The 20,101-nt window shown below is 37.8% G+C and overlaps 2 protein-coding genes across 2 annotated transcripts in view; one reads left to right on the forward strand and one right to left on the reverse strand.

The window, feature by feature from the left end:
• Positions 1-2,820: 2,820 nt before the first annotated feature.
• Positions 2,821-11,705, reverse strand: LOC103515342 (E3 ubiquitin-protein ligase RNF103-like). Its single transcript, XM_008480286.3, has 11 exons — positions 11,514-11,705; positions 10,067-10,390; positions 8,467-8,704; positions 7,179-7,622; positions 6,527-6,919; positions 6,235-6,477; positions 5,798-5,924; positions 5,427-5,538; positions 4,699-4,828; positions 4,286-4,443; positions 2,821-4,120 (listed from the first exon to the last, which is right to left on the reverse strand). Exons 2-11 carry the CDS (start codon positions 10,349-10,351, stop codon positions 2,879-2,881), a joined length of 3,372 nt encoding a protein of 1,123 aa, XP_008478508.2. The 5' UTR covers positions 10,352-10,390; positions 11,514-11,705; the 3' UTR covers positions 2,821-2,878.
• Positions 11,706-12,049: 344 nt separating this feature from the next.
• LOC103515500 (dynein heavy chain, cytoplasmic-like) overlaps positions 12,050-20,101 on the forward strand; it is a 31,555-nt gene continuing 23,503 nt past the window's right edge. The window contains 9 exon segments of the mRNA XM_026827944.1: positions 12,050-12,337; positions 13,138-13,234; positions 15,173-15,346; positions 16,227-16,482; positions 16,793-16,979; positions 17,627-17,663; positions 17,666-17,722; positions 18,455-18,575; positions 18,942-19,129. Of these exon segments, the coding sequence (XP_026683745.1) occupies positions 12,094-12,337; positions 13,138-13,234; positions 15,173-15,346; positions 16,227-16,482; positions 16,793-16,979; positions 17,627-17,663; positions 17,666-17,722; positions 18,455-18,575; positions 18,942-19,129 (1,361 nt within the window). The 5' untranslated portion in view covers positions 12,050-12,093.

Raw genomic sequence — 20,101 nt, forward strand, 5'->3', positions numbered from 1 at the left:
GTTACCGCAAAACTACCGCGCCTAGAAACACTGGAAGTAACGAATGTTGTATGTCACTTACCTGACTGGAGAGATGTACATCCTTACATTCAACCAGTATCTGTCTGGCACATTGCAAGACTCGATCTGCCATCATTAGCTTTTGAAAATTTTCCGTGAGCTGTTGTTGATGTTTTTGTTGTTTTGTAGTTGTTGTTGTTGTTGTTGTTGTTGTTGTTGTTGTTGTTGTTGTTGGTGTAGTTGTTGTTGTTGTTGGTGTAGTTGTTGTTGTGTAATTGTTGTTGTTGTGTAATTGTTGTTGTTGTTCTGTAATTGTTGTTGGTGAAATATCATTTTGATAGGTACCTAACTAAGCCTTTAGTAGTTTAGTAATTAAAACCGCTAGTACTGTTAACTGTAAAAATACAGGAAAATACCGCTAAACGTTGTTCCGATGTTCATAAAAATTACTAATTGGGGGGTTTTAGGTATGGTTTTGGGGGGGTCTACTCTCATAACTTTTTCGATATCTGGCGTGATATTACCGCGGAGTAGCGTGATATTACCGCGGAGTAGCGCGATATTACCGCGGAGTAGCGTGATATTACCGCGGAGTAGCGTGATATTACCGCGGAGTAGCGCGAGATTACCGGCCCGTGGGCGCCGCCCAGTGCAACTTTTGCCGATTTTCAGATTTTTCCCTTTACTTACTCATCAAGACTTACCATCCTGCCAAATTTCATAAAATAAGCGATTTTCAAACCGTTTTTTCTACCCCTTCCGGTAAAGCTAGAACTTCGGAATTTCGCAGGTATAATAAGGAAGTATAGGTTAACATATGGTCCAAATTTCGTGAGATTACATTGAAAATTGACGGAGTTAAGATAGGGGTAAAAATGCGTCGAAATGTTTCGTGTAATATACACACTGGCGTGCTCAGGCCGGAACTTGGCCTGGCGCAATGCCGTGCGCCTAGATTTAGTATGAAACTTTGAAACTCAAAGTCACTATTCACTAGCTTCAACTTTCATTTCACATTAGAAACAACACCAATCAACAAACATTTTGCAAACTTTCTAGGAGAAGCAAAAAAATTGAAATGAATTGGATCAGGATTCCAAAAATGTACAATCCTCATATTCCAAGGGGAAAAATGGTTGCTAGGCGGTGTACATAAAAAGACACGAGTTGCGTCAAAGTTTCATCTAGTAAAATATGACTAGATTATAGTAAGAAAGATTGTCTACAGTAAAAACCAAGATCACAATAATAAGCCTAGCCTAGCCTAGCCTAGCTAGCTGGCAGTTTCAAAGGGTTCTCCCTGCTTTTAAAGAATAAGCACAAGTCCTCACGATGGTTGACTGCGGTTCAGGAGTGGCGGTTTCAAAGGGTTCTCCCTGCTTTTAAAGAATAAGCACAAGTCCTCACGATGGTTGACTGCGGTTCAGGACGAGCCAAAACATGGCCAGAGACCATCACCCCGGTGTATGGCAGATACAAAAAGATATCTTTTCTTTACCCTGCCAACACCATTCGGCGAAAGCTAAAGCCGCTACAACAACAAAATCACAATAATAAATATCATTGGAAAGCACCAAACCTATTAGATACAATTGAAAGTTTGTACCTAGGTAACTCATCAGATAGGCGAGAAGAGACGCAATCCTAACCTATTAGGTAACAAGTAAATTAACACGCAAGCATTAGAAAGTAACCCATTGAAATATTTTGAATCAAATTTTTGACGACTGTGAGAATCGAACCCAGGACCTTCTACATAGCATACAAGCACTGGTCCTAATAAATGTTGCAATGATACTCGTATTTTATTTTTAGACCATGATTTTCCTCTCTGCTTACTAAGGGTTGAAGCTGGATTGTAAAATGACACAAAGTTATTGTAGGGGTAGGAAACCTAATACTACAGCTAATGGCCAATATTTAACAAGTTGATACTCATGGGACATTGCCAAACTTGACCCAATAATTATTGGAACGTACCTACTTTATAGTTTATACTCCTAATTGAGGTACATATGTATCTTCAGTGCCTATCTAGCTGACAGTACAGTACAGTACAAAGTACTCGACCCAGTAATTATGTTAGAAGATACTTTTTTACATAAGTAAAATACTCATGGGACATTGCCAAACTTGACCCAATAATGGGGCACAACCAAATGACAATTTTTTTCGAGATAGATTCCTATTCCGATGTAAAAGTACCCAAAAAGTGCATTGGCGCACTCAAAAACATCCAAAACGGTCCCTAATATGTATCTTCAGTGCCTATCTAGCTGACAGTACAGTACAAAGTACTCGACCCAGTAATTATGTTAGAAGATACTTTTTTTTACATAAGTAAGAAAGTAGAATGTAGGTACTTGTACCTACCAACTTGATTAATGTGTACACAATAATTATTCTGAATTTGATAGTTCCAAGTTCATTACTCTTATATATATCACTCAAAACAGGAGAAAGGTGAGAGCATAAGTATCTGGTAAAGAACATTACAAAATATTACCCTAATACTGACTGTTAGGTCTAGACTAGTTCAAAATCAATCTTACTTGCCTGGTAATCCGGAAGTCACGGGTTCGAATATCTAATAGCATATCACTCAAAACATGAGAAAGGTGAGAGCATAAGTATCTGGTAAAGAACATTACAAAATATTAACCTAATACTGACTGTTAGGTCTGTACACAATAATTATTCTGAATTTGATAGTTCCAAGTTCATTACTCTTATATCACTCAAAACAGGAGAAAGGTGAGAGCATAAGTATCTGGTAAAGAACATCACAAAATATTAACCTAATACTAACTGTTGGGTCTAGACTAGTTCAAAATCAATCTTACTTGCCTGGTAATCCGGAAGTCACGGGTTCGAATATCTAATAGGTAAACTCATACTTGTGTTTATAGGCAGGCCAGCGACACACTGGACATTGGGAATGTCCTCTACGTAACCAGCTCAATACACATGTCTTATGGAAATGATGAGCACATGGTAATGCTAACAGTACAGTACGTAGCTCATAGGATTCCAAACATATGGCGCAGTCCTGTACACGGATCAGTCTACACTCTAGGTAATCACACACATCACTACCAATGTCCACATGTGTGTTCCTATTGTCCACGCCATGTGAATCATTCTCGTTTGATGATATAGGTTGAACAGCCTCAGCTGAGGACGTACCATGAGTATCTCTGTTACTAGAGCGCATATTGCCTACACCTGGGGAAGGCCTATGATTTGTATCTTCACTTTCCGACATCGTGTCTGTGTCCACATTTGAGGACGTGGTATGAACATGAGTAGCTCTGTGTGATATGCTATGTATAGCAGCATGGTTACGAGAGGGGATAGTGTCCACACTGAAGGACGTGCTATGGGTCGTATCTTCACTCTCAGACATGGTATCTGTGTCCACATTTGAGTACGTGGTATGAATAGTAGTAGTTTGGCTGATAGAGGCAGAGGAACGCTTGTCCTCATGTCTGGACACGCTATCAACATCTCGTTTGCTCTCAGGTCTGTTACCAAGACATCTCGGATCTTCTCCATCCATAACACTGACTAGAAGTTTCATCTCCTTGTGTGGACAGGGTCGCCATCCTCTGTATTCAAACACAGGTAGATCTGATATGTAGTCTACACGTGGGGATGCCTGCAGCCACAGGTTAGGTACATTGAACACGCGTGGGGACCTCGTGATCACCAACTGTTCAAACCTGAGGTCGAATGTCACATCTGAGGACAAATGTCTACTAGGCCCTGCTGTATCACTCGGGCGGAATAGCGAGTTTACAATGAATGAGTTACCGAGAGGAAACACATCCCAATACCATGCACTATGACACCGGAATATCTTCCTACTGAGGAATCCATAGAGTACAAAGCTCATTACAAACACTACAGGATGATGGTATAGACACAGGAGATCAGCACGTAGCATAGCGCCTAGGGGAGAACAGTTGAGATGACGTAGGATAGAGATCAGATGGGTGACGGGCAGTGTAGGCCAGGACATGTTGTATAGGACTAAGCTCAGTAGGAACAGAAACAGATTGTAAGTCGTGATCAGGAAACCACCACGTATCAGATATAACCAACCTGTACATCCTTGCATCTGAAACACACAGGAATCAAGTTAAGTAACGGTGTGCGTGGTTGGTATCTGGACGAGTGAACAACACCTTGCTGGCTATTTCAGGGTGAATCATCTAGTTTCATAAGTTCAATAAGAAGTGACATTTATTAGACTTTTCGTAGAGGTTGGAACAAAGTCTCTTACCTGACAGATATCAATGACTGCTAGCATATTGGTTAGAACCAAGGCTACAATAAACACATCATTCATCTCTGGTACTATCAGCTTGAGGAATAAGTTCATATGGAATAAATTGTAATGTTCAGCTGGTAGTTTGCCATACACGGATGTGATGTTCCATCACTTTTCACGAATGAGCCCAGATCATACATGACGAGAAACATTTTTATTCGAACATCATGGGATTGAAACAAATATATTAGAATAATATTTAGTATGAAACTCAAAGTCACTATTCACTAGCTTCAACTTTCATTTCACATTAGAAACAACACCAACCAACAAACATTTTGCAAACTTTCCAGAGAGAAGCAAAAAAAATTGAAGTGAATTGGATCAGGATTCCAAAAATGTACAATCCTCATATTCCAAATTACCGCACAGGAGTAGCGTGATATTACCGCGGAGTAGCGCATTACCGCACAGGAGTAGCGTGATATTACCGCGGAGTAGAGCGATATTACCGCACAGGAGTAGCGTTCCAGTTTCCCTCGCAAGGAGTCCTCTCTTCCAAGGAAAGCATTATGCAACCTCAATAGACTCCGCACAGATCATGGATGCTGCAACTCATGTCTGTTCAAATGGGGGCTAACTGACGACGAAAAATGCGAGTGTGAGTGTGAGAACAGACTACTGACCATATCCTGTATCTCTGTCCATCTCTGTCATTTAAGGGAAATATTGAGGATATCAAAACACTTAGTTCAGAAGCAACAGACTACTGACCATATCCTGTATCTCTGTCCATCTCTGTCATTTAAGGGAAATATTGAGGATATCAAAACACTTAGTTCAGAAGCTGTTGCCTGGCTACAGAGTTTACCCCTATAAGTAGATAGAAGTGTTATTATTGTTTTTATTAAACGTTCCTTGTATATCTTTTGAAAAAATAAAACATCCATAGGATAAACAAAAAACTGTGGAGTAGCGCAATATCATTTGTTTTTATTAAACGTTCCTTGTATATCTTTTGAAAAAATAAAACATCCATGGGATAAACAAAAAACTGTGGAGTAGTGCAATATCAGCACAGAGGGATTCTCAGTCCTCCCTATACAGCATACCTATTGTTGTTGAATTATTTCAGGGTAGATATTTGACTTACATGTATTTTAGGCGTGTTGGATGTTCGAATAATGACATGGTCTTTGGGTCGATTACCTCTGGGTAGTGCCAGTAATAGAATGGGTTCCAGCCAATTCCTTCTGATACATAACCTGTTGGAAAATATACATTTGGTTTAAATTTAACATGCACAAAACATTGTTGAAGTGCCTAATAGAAAAAAAATAGGACTGTAATTTTTGTATGACCCATTTCTTTGATGCTTGTTACACTTGCTCTTTCTAATGATCTTAAATTCTTACTTTTTTTAAATAATACTCACTCCCTATCTGGTAGAATTACTACTACTAGACTGTGGTATACTCGGTGTGTTATTAGAGTCTTCATCTTTCTTCAGAGAGAATATTCCGAATTTGATGGTGACGGGATAGATATTTCCTCACAGAGGTAGAATTACTACTACTAGACTGTGGTATACTCGGTGTGTTATTAGAGTCTTCATCTTTCTTCAGAGAGAATATTCCGAATTTGATGCGACCTGGAAGAAGAAAGGAAGTGGAGTTGTCAATGGTTGGTCGAAGGAGCAAGGTCTTGATTTTTTTTTCTTTTTACTTGACGATTTTATGCGCTTCTTGAATAACATGAACGTAGGTATGTATACAATGATGGGAATAATAATAATTGACTAATTGGTACTAATCTTTCCCAATAGGAATGTAGTTTTGCGGAATATAATTTTTGAAATTACTGTGAGAATTTATTTGTTTGTTTTCTTTATACTTAAAGACCAAGTAACGTTGTGTTGGACTCAACTTGAAAGAGAAAAAGTTCTTTCAAATATACTTTACCAGTAAACTTGATGCTGAGTGCAGCAAAGAAGAGAGGCGTGTGTATCAAATGAGAGAAGAGAACTACTTTAACATTATCATCAGACTTGGTTGTTGACATCCACTCATCTTCCAGTTGAGATAGGGAACTGATTTTGTTCACTCGTATAGATAATTGCTCCTTAACCCATTTGATTATCATCTGAAAAATGAAGGAAGAGAAAGTATAAAAACATCTTGCCTTAGGCCCGTCCCGCGATATTACCGCACAGGAGTAGCGCGATATTACCGCACAGGAGTAGCGCGATATTACCGCACAGGAGTAGCGCGATATTACCGCACAGGAGTAGCGCGATATTACCGCACAGGAGTAGCGCGATATTACCGCACAGGAGTAGCGCGATATTACCGCACAGGAGTAGCGCGATATTACCGCACAGGAGTAGCGCGATATTACCGCACAGGAGTAGCGCGATATTACCGCACAGGAGTAGCGCGATATTACCGCACAGGAGTAGCGCGATATTACCGCACAGGAGTAGCGCGATATTACCGCACAGGAGTAGCGCGATATTACCGCACAGGAGTAGCGCGATATTACCGCACAGGAGTAGCGCGATATTACCGCACAGGAGTAGCGCGATATTACCGCACAGGAGTAGCGCGATATTACCGCACAGGAGTAGCGCGATAGTACCTACAGGTTCTGTGTGTTATCTGGCTACAATACAAAGTGTTGTAAAGAAAGTCATAGCAAAATTATAGAAATAAAAGTGACAAACTCTTCTTATGTGTTATAGTAATCCTGAGGAAAACAATAGTGTAAATTCCTGTAGATCAGTATGTTGTAATCAACAAAATAAGTTTAAAACCATCATTTATCACTACTCAGTTTGATTCATGCTGTTATCAATACAACATATTCCCTGATTTCCCTGATTATTTTTTCTGCTTGGAATGAGGACGTTGCATAGTTTGGTTCTTAGACTGAACAGGTTGCATAGTTTGGTTCTTAGACTGAACAGGTTGCATAGTTTTGTTCTTAGACTGAACAGGTTGCACAGTTTGGTTCTTAGACTGAACAGGTTGCATAGTTTGGTTCTTAGACTGGACAGGTCTCACATTGGGAGACTGTGGAGATGATGGAGGAGGAGGAGAGGGTGGTGGTGTTGAGCTTGTCATATACAATGCTTTGTACCTTTCTTTCGGTTTAGCCTTTATTCCCCCATGAGATCTTTCTATCTTAGTAGCATGTAGTCCAGCACCATAGAGATCTTGGTTGATAATATAGTTATACAGAATAAGAAAAACCAGTGGAAGAATGTAGGGCTGATTGTATAAGAGAGTGTTGAGACCAGTGTTCGTGTAGAGTGCAGAGACTTGGGCAAGAACAAAGCCACAAGAAAAAACTGAAAGTTGCAGAGATGAAAATGTTGTAAGTAATGGACATGTGGGCTAACAAGAAAGGACAGAGAGAGAAATGATAAAATCTGCAAAACTATGAAAGCAGTACATTGAGATGGTTTGAACATGCAGAAAGGAGAGATGAGAGTTACATAAATAGAAAAAAAGTAGAGAATATAGTCATTCAAAGGAAGAGAAAGAGGGGGAGACCAAAACTGAGTTGTAGAGATATTAGAGATAAGGTCAACGGAGACCTGAGAGAGAAGGGATGGGAAAGGGAGGTGTTGGATAGGAGGGTATGGCAGAGATAAAGGAGGCTAACACCCACCCCAAATAAAATTTGAAAAAGATGAAGTGAAAGGATCCCTGCTTCTATCTTCTAATTTACAACATTTAGTTACAGTGGGAATGCTTTCAAATGTATTGTATGTACCTACAGGTTCTGTGTGTTATCTGGCTACAATACAAAGTGTTGTAAAGAAAGTCATAGCAAAATTATAGAAATAAAAGTGACAAACTCTTCTTATGTGTTATAGTAATCCTGAGGAAAACAATAGTGTAAATTCCTGTAGATCAGTATGTTGTAATCAACAAAATAAGTTTAAAACCATCATTTATCACCACTCAGTTTGATTCATGCTGTTATGAAATTTTACAATACAACATATCCCCTGATTATTTTTTCTGCTTGGAATGAGGACGTTGCATAGTTTGGTTCTTAGACTGAACAGGTTGCATAGTTTGGTTCTTAGACTGAACAGGTTGCACAGTTTGGTTCTTAGACTGAACAGGTTGCATAGTTTTGTTCTTAGACTGAACAGGTTGCACAGTTTGGTTCTTAGACTGAACAGGTTGCCCTATCCAAGGCACAATCAAACACTCCTGTTTGTATAGCAAATGGAGCCAGGTGGTGTTTAAGATATCGCCAAGAATAATCGTCTAGCAATGGTTCATGCCGCTTCTTGCTAGCAGGCATCACTTGAACAAGCCACACACTATCCTTTGTATCCTCTACTTTCTCATTGAAATGAGATCCTCCCGTGAATAGAGAGGAAGGAGGCGGGTGAGAATTGACGGTAAGTGGAAACTGATTTTTATTTTATTACTAGCAGGTTGCATAACTCGACATCGGTTTAGATTTCTTCAAAAATCCTTTCTTATAACACATCTAGGACATATGAGGAACATTCCTACCAAAGTACAGATTATTTAGTTTATGGGGAACCTACTCCTATAAAAACAAAAAAAAAAAAAATCATACCAATGTTTTTCATTTAGATGGTGGGGCTATGTAATATAGGTACATATTAGATTTAATTAGCTATTGATATGGCTGTGTAATATAGGTACATATTAGATTTAATTAGCTATTGATATTTGAATTTTGTTTTCCTCAGGTACTAGACGTCTGATGCATATTCCTCACGAGGAGTTTGAGAAAGTGATGAACCAATGTTTCAATGTATTTCTAACTTGGGATGATGAGTTCGAAAAGTTACTCTGCATCATGAGGTAAGTATGTATTTGCTATTATAGTATTTTATACATGGGTTGAGAAAGTGATGAACCAATGTTTCAATGTATTTCTAACTTGGGATGATGAGTTCGAAAAGTTACTCTGCATCATGAGGTAAGTATGCAGTTTGGTTCTTAGACTGAACAGGTTGCATAGTTTGGTTCTTAGACTGAACAGGTTGCACAGTTTACATGGGTTTGCCCGTTGATTTGTTAGAAAAAAAAAACTGTCCATCAAACGGAACCGAAAAAAACTCAGCTACTAACAAAGCCTAACCAGATTTTCGGTTAGTAAAAAAAGGAGCTTTATTTAAGTTTGTGCAATTTCGTCAAACTAAGAAAAGACCTTATTGTCCTCCCCTAGGGATCGTATGAAGAAGAAACGTGATGAATCCACAGGGAAATCAGCATGGCGTGCTGCTCCCTCACATAAACGTCTACAATCCCGTATGGAAGCTATTGATGGAGGAGGAGGAGAGGGTGGTGGTGTTGAGCTTGTCATATACAATGCTTTGTATCTTTCTTTCGGTTTAGCCTTTATTCCCCCATGAGATCTTTCTATCTTAGTAGCATGTAGTCCAGCACCATAGAGATCTTGGTTGATAATCAAGTAGTAAATTTCTCCCTTAGCAGTGATGGTATAGTCAGGATAGAACACAGAATAATACCCCACAAAAACACAAATGTGAAAAAAAGGCCAAGTTCCTATCCAAAAATGTCGGCCCTTAAAAGTGGTGAGATCAGACAAAGTACTTAGTGTGCCAAAGCTCTTCAACAGCAAACTTCTTCTAGACCCTTGGTTCTCAAAATTTGCAGTAGATACCTAACCCATCTAATATTTTCCACATTGTGTGAAAGGAAAAAAAAAAACACAGATTATGGTTTTTTAGAATTTAGATGGCTCTGAATAGATAATATTATGACCTGAGGAAACCAAGAGGAAATTATACCAAGTCTTGAAGGGAAGAAAAAACTCACCAGAATCATTGAGTAATTCCACCAGTTGTTGCTTCTCAAGTACTCCAGTGTAACTGATACCTCTTGAATCTAACAAGAGTTTTAACTGACGTACATTGAGTACTATTGGATCTACAAGATCATTGGGAAGATAGCCATGATGATACCACAGGACCAAGTCTAGGATTCGGGACACAATGAATACCAGGATAAAGTATGTTATGAGAATGAATATTCTGACCCAGTAGTTTTTTACTTCCATGATGTTCCTGGTTTGATTAATTCATGTGATGAAAGGAATCTAAAAAAAAAAAAAAAAAGTAACTGATGGCTACAAAGAAAATTGTCTTCCATCTGGCATTAAATCAGAGCATAGTTCATAGGGTAGTGCTTCAACAGCATTGTTTTGTACTGTGTTGAGAAAGTAAATTAAATGAGAAATAGGAATAAGGTCACTCAACAAGTTTTTAGCCTTGACTATTTCACTGAAGAATTACTAGAGAGATTTCACATCCTTCCCATAATAATCCCCATAATGCAAACCCATGTCGATATAGACACCATGTTCCTTTATCATGTTGTTAGATTTAGCAAAACGTGTGAAAACCAAAATACGATAACCCAAGCAAACCTAGAGGATGCTCAAGTAATCATACCTTTTATTTGTTCAATGTTTCGTCTTGTCCTAATGAATGAAATTAATAACAAATTATTCAAATCATTTTTTGAATTAATTAATTAAAAACAAGAAACAATGATTTCTTAAAATTATTTGTTTTCTCAATTTAATTATTCTACCGTGTTTGTCATCTGTTACATTCTTTTTTGTACAAATGAAAACCTCGTACAAACAGAATTTTCTTACAATGAAATGAAATTATAAATTGCACAAGTTTTCCTAGTACACTAATGTTCTACAGTTTCTTATTCAGTCCACACAAATGATTTATAATATTAATATGATTAGATCGTATGGAAAATCATAGAGTACTAAGCTCAAGACCTCCTATTTGACCTGAGCTCCTAGATAAGAAAAATATTTCAGCCCACACAAATGATTTATCATATTAATATGATTAGATCGTATGGAAAATCATAGAGTACTAAGCTCAAGACCTCCTATTTGACCTGAGCTCCTAGATAAGAAAAATAAATTGCACAAGTTTTCCTAGTACACTACTACACTAATGTTCTAGTTTCTTATTCAGTTCACACAAATGATTTGTCATAGTAATATGATTAGATTGTATGGAAAATCATAGAGTACTAAGCTCAAGACCTCCTATTTGACCTGAGCTCCTAGATAAGAAAAATACAAAGGGTACCTACTTTTTCTGGGTACCCACAGTTAGTGTAAAATTTCCAGTACTCCAAACTCCAAAGTGGAGCAGTGTAGTGAATAAGTCCCAAGTATGTATATTTACCTTCATAGGATCCTTTTGAGCACTGATGAGAACATCAGATAGACCTTGGGTTCTGAGAATAAAATCCGAGATCTCCTTGGTTCTTTCTTGCTATTAAAACACGTAACTTTCGACTTTCAGAAGTGTTCCATTTTCAATTTTCATTTTTGTTGATTTGTTCTGTTCCTTTACTTCCTTTCCTTTTCCCTTTCTGAAATCTGATTTCTGAACTTTTGTTGATATAAAAAGATAAGGCACTTTTGCCTCCTTTTCATCCGATCGTGAAGGCACCTTATACACGATCAAGATCAAAATCAATCACATGAAACAAATCAATCAGCCATGATCACGCCGTTGAACCAATGAAAATAGAGTAGAAAGGTGACCAAATGATCTCATTGGTTGATGCATCTAATGGCAATGGCACTCGATCGGTTGTTTTCTCTTTTTAGTCCGTCCTTCCTTTATCTAATAATAAAAGGTATAGTGGACGGACTATTGTATTCGCTTCGGTGTCTGTCCGTCAGTCTGTCTGTCAGTCTGTCTTTTGAGAAAACTTAACTATTGATGAAAGTGTAGGCAACTCTATCATTCAGCCGAAATGGGAGAAGGCGAGCTAGATAGCCTGGATCCCAACACATCCATCGACCAGACCACAGCCCTCGTAGAGTATTCAGATTTCATCGAGTTCTTCAGGAAGATTGTCAAGTTTTCTCTACTCGATGAACAAGCTGACCAAATCCTTGATTTTGCATTGAAAGAAAAAACCAATCAGGATTACATCAAGAAGTTCATAAAAGACATCCATGTGTCCACACTGTTTGTGCAGTACTCAACGAATAGAGGTAAGAAGGACAAGCATATTGTTAGATTTGTCTATTCCTACTGACAGAGTTGTGAAGTAATGATTACTTGATGTAATTAATTCCTAGTTCTAATTACTAGCTCATGTAGTTGTAATCAGTTTGGGCAATTATTGACTATGTTTGTAATATTGCTTACATCAATATGAGTCACATATCTACCACATAGGTGGCGCTGGGTTAATATTATAGTCTACTGATTGACTATGTTTGTAATATTGCTTACATCAATATGAGTCACATATCTACCACATAGGTGGCGCTGGGTTAATATTATAGTATTTGTTAACTAATGAGAATGCTTGGTTAGACCTGAAGAGCATCTTTAAAGGTTAACATCTCTGAGATCAATGATCTCAACATGTTTTTAACCTAAGGCCAAACTGGTTTACATTTTAAATCTGACTACTTAAAGTGTTTCCATTTTCTAAATTGATTTTTCATAACATTACAAACATATTGTAGGTATTATGTAAATGCAAATTCTACAACTTCAGTGCTCACTGCAGCATTGTAGGATTTTCCCAATATCTCAATAATCCTAAAATCCAATGTTTACGTACCATGCTGGCACCGGTTGCTATGCCATTTATATGTCATAGCTACTCATTTTCCTCACGAGGCTGAGTTGGCCCCGCAACAGCCAGTCACAGAATCAATCATTTGCATGATACAAATTTCTTAACCCTGCCGGGAATCAAACCCGGGTCTCCCACATGCAAGGCAAGTGCAGTGACCACTATGCCATGGGAGCTGACTTACATATTGTATTATACTTTCAGATGAGGAATCCGAGCAAGGTGGAGGTGATGAGGAGAAGGATAGTCCACAGTTCATTATATTCAATGAAGTGCATTTCACCAACACTAAGATGGCAAGGTAAGAAATAAATCTCAAGGTAAAATTAGATGCTGTGTTTACTCCTGTGAATTTCAATGAAAATAAAATTATAGTTATACAGAATAAGAAAAACCAGTGGAAGAATGTAGGGCTGATTGTATAAGAGAGTGTTGAGACCAGTGTTCGTGTAGGAGAACCAATGTGATAGTAGTGATCGTAACGCCCACCACACTGGTAGTGACAGTGTCCAGTACTGTGGTGAAGATAGCATTGACAAGTGTTAGACAGAGGAGAATAGAGCACAGCAAGTAATTCCCCTTCTTGCGGATATAGAACCAATGTGATAGTAGTGATCGTAACGCCCACCACACTGGTAGTGATAGTGTCCAGTACTGTGGTGAAGATAGCATTGACAAGTGTTAGACAGAGGAGAATAGAGCACAGCAAGTAATTCCCCTTCTTGCGGATATTTTACGCTGGTACATTTACCATGCTATTTACGCTGGTACATTTACCATGCTATTTACGCTGGGTCTGTTGGTAAAAACTTTACGCTGGCTTGCGGATAGGCAAGATCTTTTTGGCGTACTTTTGTTCTTCTGGTGTGCCACTGATAATTAACATTTGTAGCTCATACACACTCAATGACATGAGGCCCAGGTTGAGCGCGGAGAATATAAAGGAAATAGTCAGGCAGAGTATCATGGCAACTATATCTATCCAGGACATGAGGGACACATCTGATAAACCAGAAGGATCATGCTCACTACGTAGCTGTTCATGTTGGGGTAATCAGACTATGCCGATTTCTGATCTTACTACTGAGAGTTAACACAGTGTCAAGGATTTTCTTTTGATTCACAGAGGTCAGAATTTCTTAAACTCTAGATTAACTGAAACTCTTTGTGGTAAGATCAGGCATTAATGCAGTAATGGAAAAAGAAACATCTTTTCCCAAGTATGATTTAACTCTTAATTTCTCCCCGCAGGTAAAGGCTGGGAGAACTACATCGAGGGTCAGAAGCTGAAGGCAGACGGTGATAGTTTCCGTCTGCTTTTGATTCACAGAGTTCAAAATTTTTTAAACTCTAGATTAACTGAAAATTCTTTGTGGTAAGATCAGGCATTAATGCAGTAATGGAAAAAGAAACATCTTTTCACAAGTATGATTTACTTAACTCTTAATTTCTCCCCGCAGGTAAAGGCTGGGAGAACTACATCGAGGGTCAGAAGCTGAAGGCAGACGGTGATAGTTTCCGTCTTGGATTCCTCTCTGCTATATTCTTGTTATACAATGGATTTCCTATGATAGTATACACAGGATGAGTTTCTATTTTTTGGATATTGGTAACACATAGAATGAAAAGCATCTTAATATGCCACATATCACTCTGTGATACCCTCATGAGACATTATTACTGAGATTTATGTCCATACATTCAATTTTTATACATCTTTTTATGTAACTTTATAAAGAGTACACTAACATTGTCAGCTATTTTTTTATTTACCTTAACTTTTTTTTTTCGAAATGTAATGGTCAGTATGTTTCATCTTTTAATATGTCTGAATAAATAAATGCCTTTTTTTAGTTTTATCTAATTATGTATCACATGAAATGTGTGATATGGAAGCAGAATACATATTATTAAGTCCTTATTCTATTTTATTGACTCATATCTATCTAGTACTATACTGGTACTAGTAAGTGTAACTTATACCTTAACTTTTTTTTTTTCGAAATGTAATGGTCAGTATTTTTCATCTTTTAATATGTCTGAATAAATAAATGCCTTTTTTTAGTTTTATCTAATTATGTATCTCATGAAATGTGTGATATTGAAGCAGAATATATATTATTAAATCCTTATTCTATTTTATTAACTCATATCTATCTAGTACTATACTGGTACTAGTAAGTGTAACTTACTCAATTTATCTATCTACATTCTACATAATTGACTCACTTGGTTTCAGCATTGTATTTATCAAGAAGAGTCTGGTGATTGAAGCTGACAAGAGTATCAAGTCTCAAGTGCATATTGTTCCATTCAGTGATGGTTCCCCGTTTGAAACACTTCATTCACTCATCAGCAAATATGTGTCGCCTTACTTCAAGAGTTATATTCGACAAGTGGGAAGAGCAGAAAGGTAAATACTTGGGAGAAAGCAACGTTGAGCGTGGTTGGTAACGGGATGGGTGACTGATTTTTTTTTATATTATTATTCTTTACCGCATTTTTTTACTATCCATTTTTAGGTATAAGCCATAGACCGAATTGAGAGCATTGGCAGACCCTAGTTAAAAAAGTCCTTATTTTAGCCCTATGAATCAATCACCTCTTTCTGTTTGGTACCTTCAAATTTACTTATAGTTACTGGTTTTTCCCCATCAACATGTAATATTTTTCATTTTTTATCCATCATTTAATTTCTCGTCTCGTCAGGGATGGAGATAAGGTGGCTATCTCAGTGGAGAAGAAGATGGCGGAGTTGGATTCAAATTTACTTAGTTACTGGTTTTTTCCCCATCAACATGTAATATTTGTCATTTTTTATCCATCATTTAATTTCTCGTCTCGTCAGGGATGGAGATAAGGTGGCTATCTCAGTGGAGAAGAAGATGGCGGAGTTGGGTCCGTCCTTCCTTCATTATTACAATAGTAATAAAAAGGTATAAGGGACGGACTATTGTATTCGCTTCGCTAATAAAATCATCTATTTCGTCCGTCCTTCCTTTATTATTACAATAATAATAAAAAGGTATTAGGGACGGACTATTGTATTCGCTTCGGTGTCGTCTGTCTGTCTGTCACTCTGTCTGGGTCTGTCTGTCTGTCCCCATAGACCTGGTCGACCTATATATCAAATTAAAGGTCTCTTTACCAGGAACACGAAAATGGTGGTGCAAATTTTGTCCAGAAATAGGTAGGTAAGTACATAAGTATTGATTTTCCTTGACCAAGATCGAAAAATTCCCGGAGGGACGGGCCCCGCTTGTTATTTATCATTTAATTTCTCGTCTCGTCAGGGATGGAGATAAGGTGGCTATCTCAGTGGAGAAGAAGATGGCGGAGTTGGAGATGGGTTTGCTTCACCTCCAGCAGAACATTGATATCCCGGAGATCTCCCTGGTTGTACATCCTCAAGTAGCTGCTGTTATTAAGGAGTGTGCAGACAAGGGTTACAAAGCAAAGGTGGCAGACTTCGGTGACCTGGTGGAAAACTCAACGTTTCTCAATCAACTTCAGAACGGTGTCAACCGATGGATCAAGGAGATACAGAAGGTATTTGTATTTCATTTTTGGAAAGATTGGCACAGGTTTATATAAAGTCTCTTGGACACTGAATATATCTATGTAAACATTGTAAACTCCTTCAATGTCCGAGATATGTTTAGTATATACAGAATAATTTAGTAAATGAAAACCTCAGTGGTTACCGCGGTGGACTTTGGGTCTGTAGGTTGGTGGTTCGAGTCCAAGGCATGTCAGTGTCATTGTAGTTTATTATGATTGGGGATTAATTCCTAGTTTCATTGATATTACTTGTATTGTTTGATCTCACATTGGTTTATTACTGTATCTGATCTGACAGGTGACTAAACTAGAGCGTGACCCTAGCTCAGGAACTGCAGTACAGGAAATCAGCTTCTGGCTTAACCTAGAGCATGCCCTACATCGGATTCAAGAGAAGAGAGAAAGTCTCGAGGTTACCCTAACACTGGAGATACTCAAACATGGCAAACGATTCCATGCCACAGTGAGCTTCGATACGGATACAGGTAAATGAGAAAATGGAACAGCTACTTCCTTCTGGACAACCCTAACCTGACTCAAAAAAAAAGTTATATAAGAAACCTTTTTTTAAGGTTCAATAGAGGGAACTTTAACTACGGAGGTCTTATCGTCCCGAAATGGAAGAGAGAAGGACAGGATAGCCTCAAAAAAAAGTTATAAAAGAAACCTTTTTTTAAGGTTCAATAGAGGGAACTTTAACTACGGAGGTCTTATCGTCCCGAAATGGAAGAGAGAAGGACAGGATAGAACTCAAAAAAAAAAAGTTATTAAAGAAACCTTTTTTTAAGGTTCAATAGAGGGAACTTTAACTACGGAGGTCTTATCGTCCCGAAATGGAAGAGAGAAGGACAGGATAGTTTTTAAAAAAAAAGTTATTAAAGAAACCTTTTTTTTTAAGGTTCAATAGAGGGAACTTTAACTACGGAGGTCTTATCGTCCCGAAATGGAAGAGAGAAGGACAGGATAGCAGAAAGGCAGCTATTCCGAAAACGAACCTTATCTGTTTACAATAATGTTCGTTGTAGGCGGGAATCGAACCCGATTCAATGTAGATACCTACCTAATATTAGCTTCAAAATAATAATAATAATAAACACCTAATCTCCATTTCTCCTCTCGTGTTTTGTATCAGGTTTGAAGAACGCTCTGGACATGGATGGGGACTACAATCTCTACCTTACTGGGTATCCAAGCTAGATGAAGAAGTTGAGAAGAAACTAGGAGCCAGGTAAATGTCCTTACCTTCTGGCTTCTGGGTTCGATTCCCGGAGTAAAATTTATTTTATTTATCGCCGATTAAGTATTGTTTAGCAAATCCTAGACAGATAAGGTTTGTTCTCAAAACGACTAGCTTTCTCTTCTACGTTCTCCTTCCTCCTGTCCTCCTTCAAAGAAACTAGGAGCCAGGTAAATGTCCTTACCTTCTGGGTTCGATTCCCGGAGTAAAATTTATTTTATTTATCGCCGATTATTATTGTTTAGCAAATCCTAGACAGATAAGGTTTGTTCTCAAAACGACTAGCTTTCTCTTCTACGTTCTCCTTCCTCCTGTCCTCCTTCGATTCCCGGAGTAAAATTTATTCTATTTATCGCCGATTATTATTGTTTAGCAAATCCTAGACAGATAGGGTTTGTTCTCAAAACGACTAGCTTTCTCTTCTACGTTCTCCTTCCTCCTGTCCTCCTTCACTTCTGCGTTCTCCTTCCTCCCTTTTTAATTCCCGGAGTAAAATTTATTCTATTTATCGCCGATTATTATTGTTTAGCCAATCCTAGACAGATAAGGTTTGTTCTCAAAAAGACTAGCTTTCTCTTCTACGTTCTCCTTCCTCCTGTCCTCCTTCACTTCTGCGTTCTCCTTCCTCCCTTTTTAAGTAGAACAGATTTATTTTAGATGTTCTAACTTCTAATTCATTTTGGATATTGTAACATCTGACTCATGTCCTCTGTATTTGTTCAGATTGGAAGCTGGAATCAAAGCATGGACTGAAGCATTGGATGGTAAAGAGAAGGAAGTGTTAAATACAATGGATACAGAAACCCCCGTACATAATGCACATAAACTGGGAGGAGATCCTCATGTAAGTAAGACAGAAAGAGACTTGGTGAAGTAAAGAAGAGAGAAAAGAAAACAAAAAACATATTGCAGACTTAAAATATGATACATAAAAAAAAAAACATGCATACGTAAAATACGTACGTATGTTGTTTTTATGCATCATTATCCAATATGAAAGATTTTTTTTTTTTGTGACAAATCTCATACATTTTTGCCTTCTATTATTCAAGACTGTGTTTTTCTAAAAAAAAAGGTTAGGTAAAGGACCTATCAGTTAGTTAGAAGTTAGTTTATAAAGTCTCATGAGATGGGTAATTTGACTGTGGGAATTCATTCTATTATTCATTTATTGTATTATTTTTTATCCACTAAAACTCGTATGTTGCAGATCCCCACCATGAACTTTGAGATTCGTATTCAGAATCAGATCATGTATTTATATCCGAGTGTAGATGATGGTAGACTTCAGATCATGCGACAACTCTATGCTTGGGAAGCTATTGTTACCTCACAAACCAGACTACGTAGCTCTACATATCAAGTGGGACTGGACAGGCCTGTCTCGGAGACTTACAGGTTAGTGGAGAGTTTTTATAAGTTCGGAACAGAAAGAGCTAAACTTAGTAGAACCGTCTACGCTGTTAAGGTAGAAACACACTGCTTTCACTTCACATGAACTCATAGGGAGTCAGAAAGAGCTAAACTTAGTAGAACCGTCTACGCTGTTAAGGTAGAAACACACTGCTTTCATAGGGAGTCAGAAAGATGTGGTTCAAAGTTCTCCTATAATGTAGGTTATAGGAGGTGATTTAGTTCACGATAACTACACTGATCTTAGGTTAGTGGAGAGTTTTTATAAGTTCGGAACAGAAAGAGCTAAACTTAGTAGAACCGTCTACGCTGTTAAGTTAGAAACACACTGCTTTCACTTCACATGAGCTCATAGGGAGTCAGAAAGATGTGGTTCAAAGTTCTCCTATAATGTAGGTTATAGAAGGTGATTTATAAACTTTGAAAACGGGATACCATGTCAAGTACTAATTAATACTAAAATAAGAAGAGAATAAGTCTTCACTTGACTAAATAATGAATCAGAAAGATGTGGTTCAAAGTTCTCCTATAATGTAGGTCATAGGAGGTGATTTATAAACTTTGAAAACGGGATACCATGTCAAGTACTAATTAATCTTAAAATAAGAAGAGAATAAGTCTTCACTTGACTAAATAATGATTTCACGTCACGTGAGAGTAGTGTCCTTCTATTCTACATTTATTCACTTGCTATCATAGTATTTTAATACATGGGATTGCCCGTTGATTTGTTAGAAAAAAACTGTCCATCAAACGGAACCGAAAAAAAAACTCAGCTACTAACAAAGCCTAACCAGATTTTCGGTTAGTAAAAAAAGGAGCTTTATTTAAGTTTGTGCTATTTCGTCAAACTAAGAAAAGACCTTATTGTCCTCCCCTAGGGATCGTATGAAGAAGAAACGTGATGAATCCACAGGGAAATCAGCATCACTTCACCTGAGAGTAGTGTCCTTCTAT

This window comes from Diaphorina citri, unplaced genomic scaffold, assembly GCF_000475195.1.
Source record: "Diaphorina citri unplaced genomic scaffold, Diaci psyllid genome assembly version 1.1 scaffold49, whole genome shotgun sequence".
In the NCBI taxonomy this organism is placed as follows: domain Eukaryota; kingdom Metazoa; phylum Arthropoda; class Insecta; order Hemiptera; family Psyllidae; genus Diaphorina; species Diaphorina citri.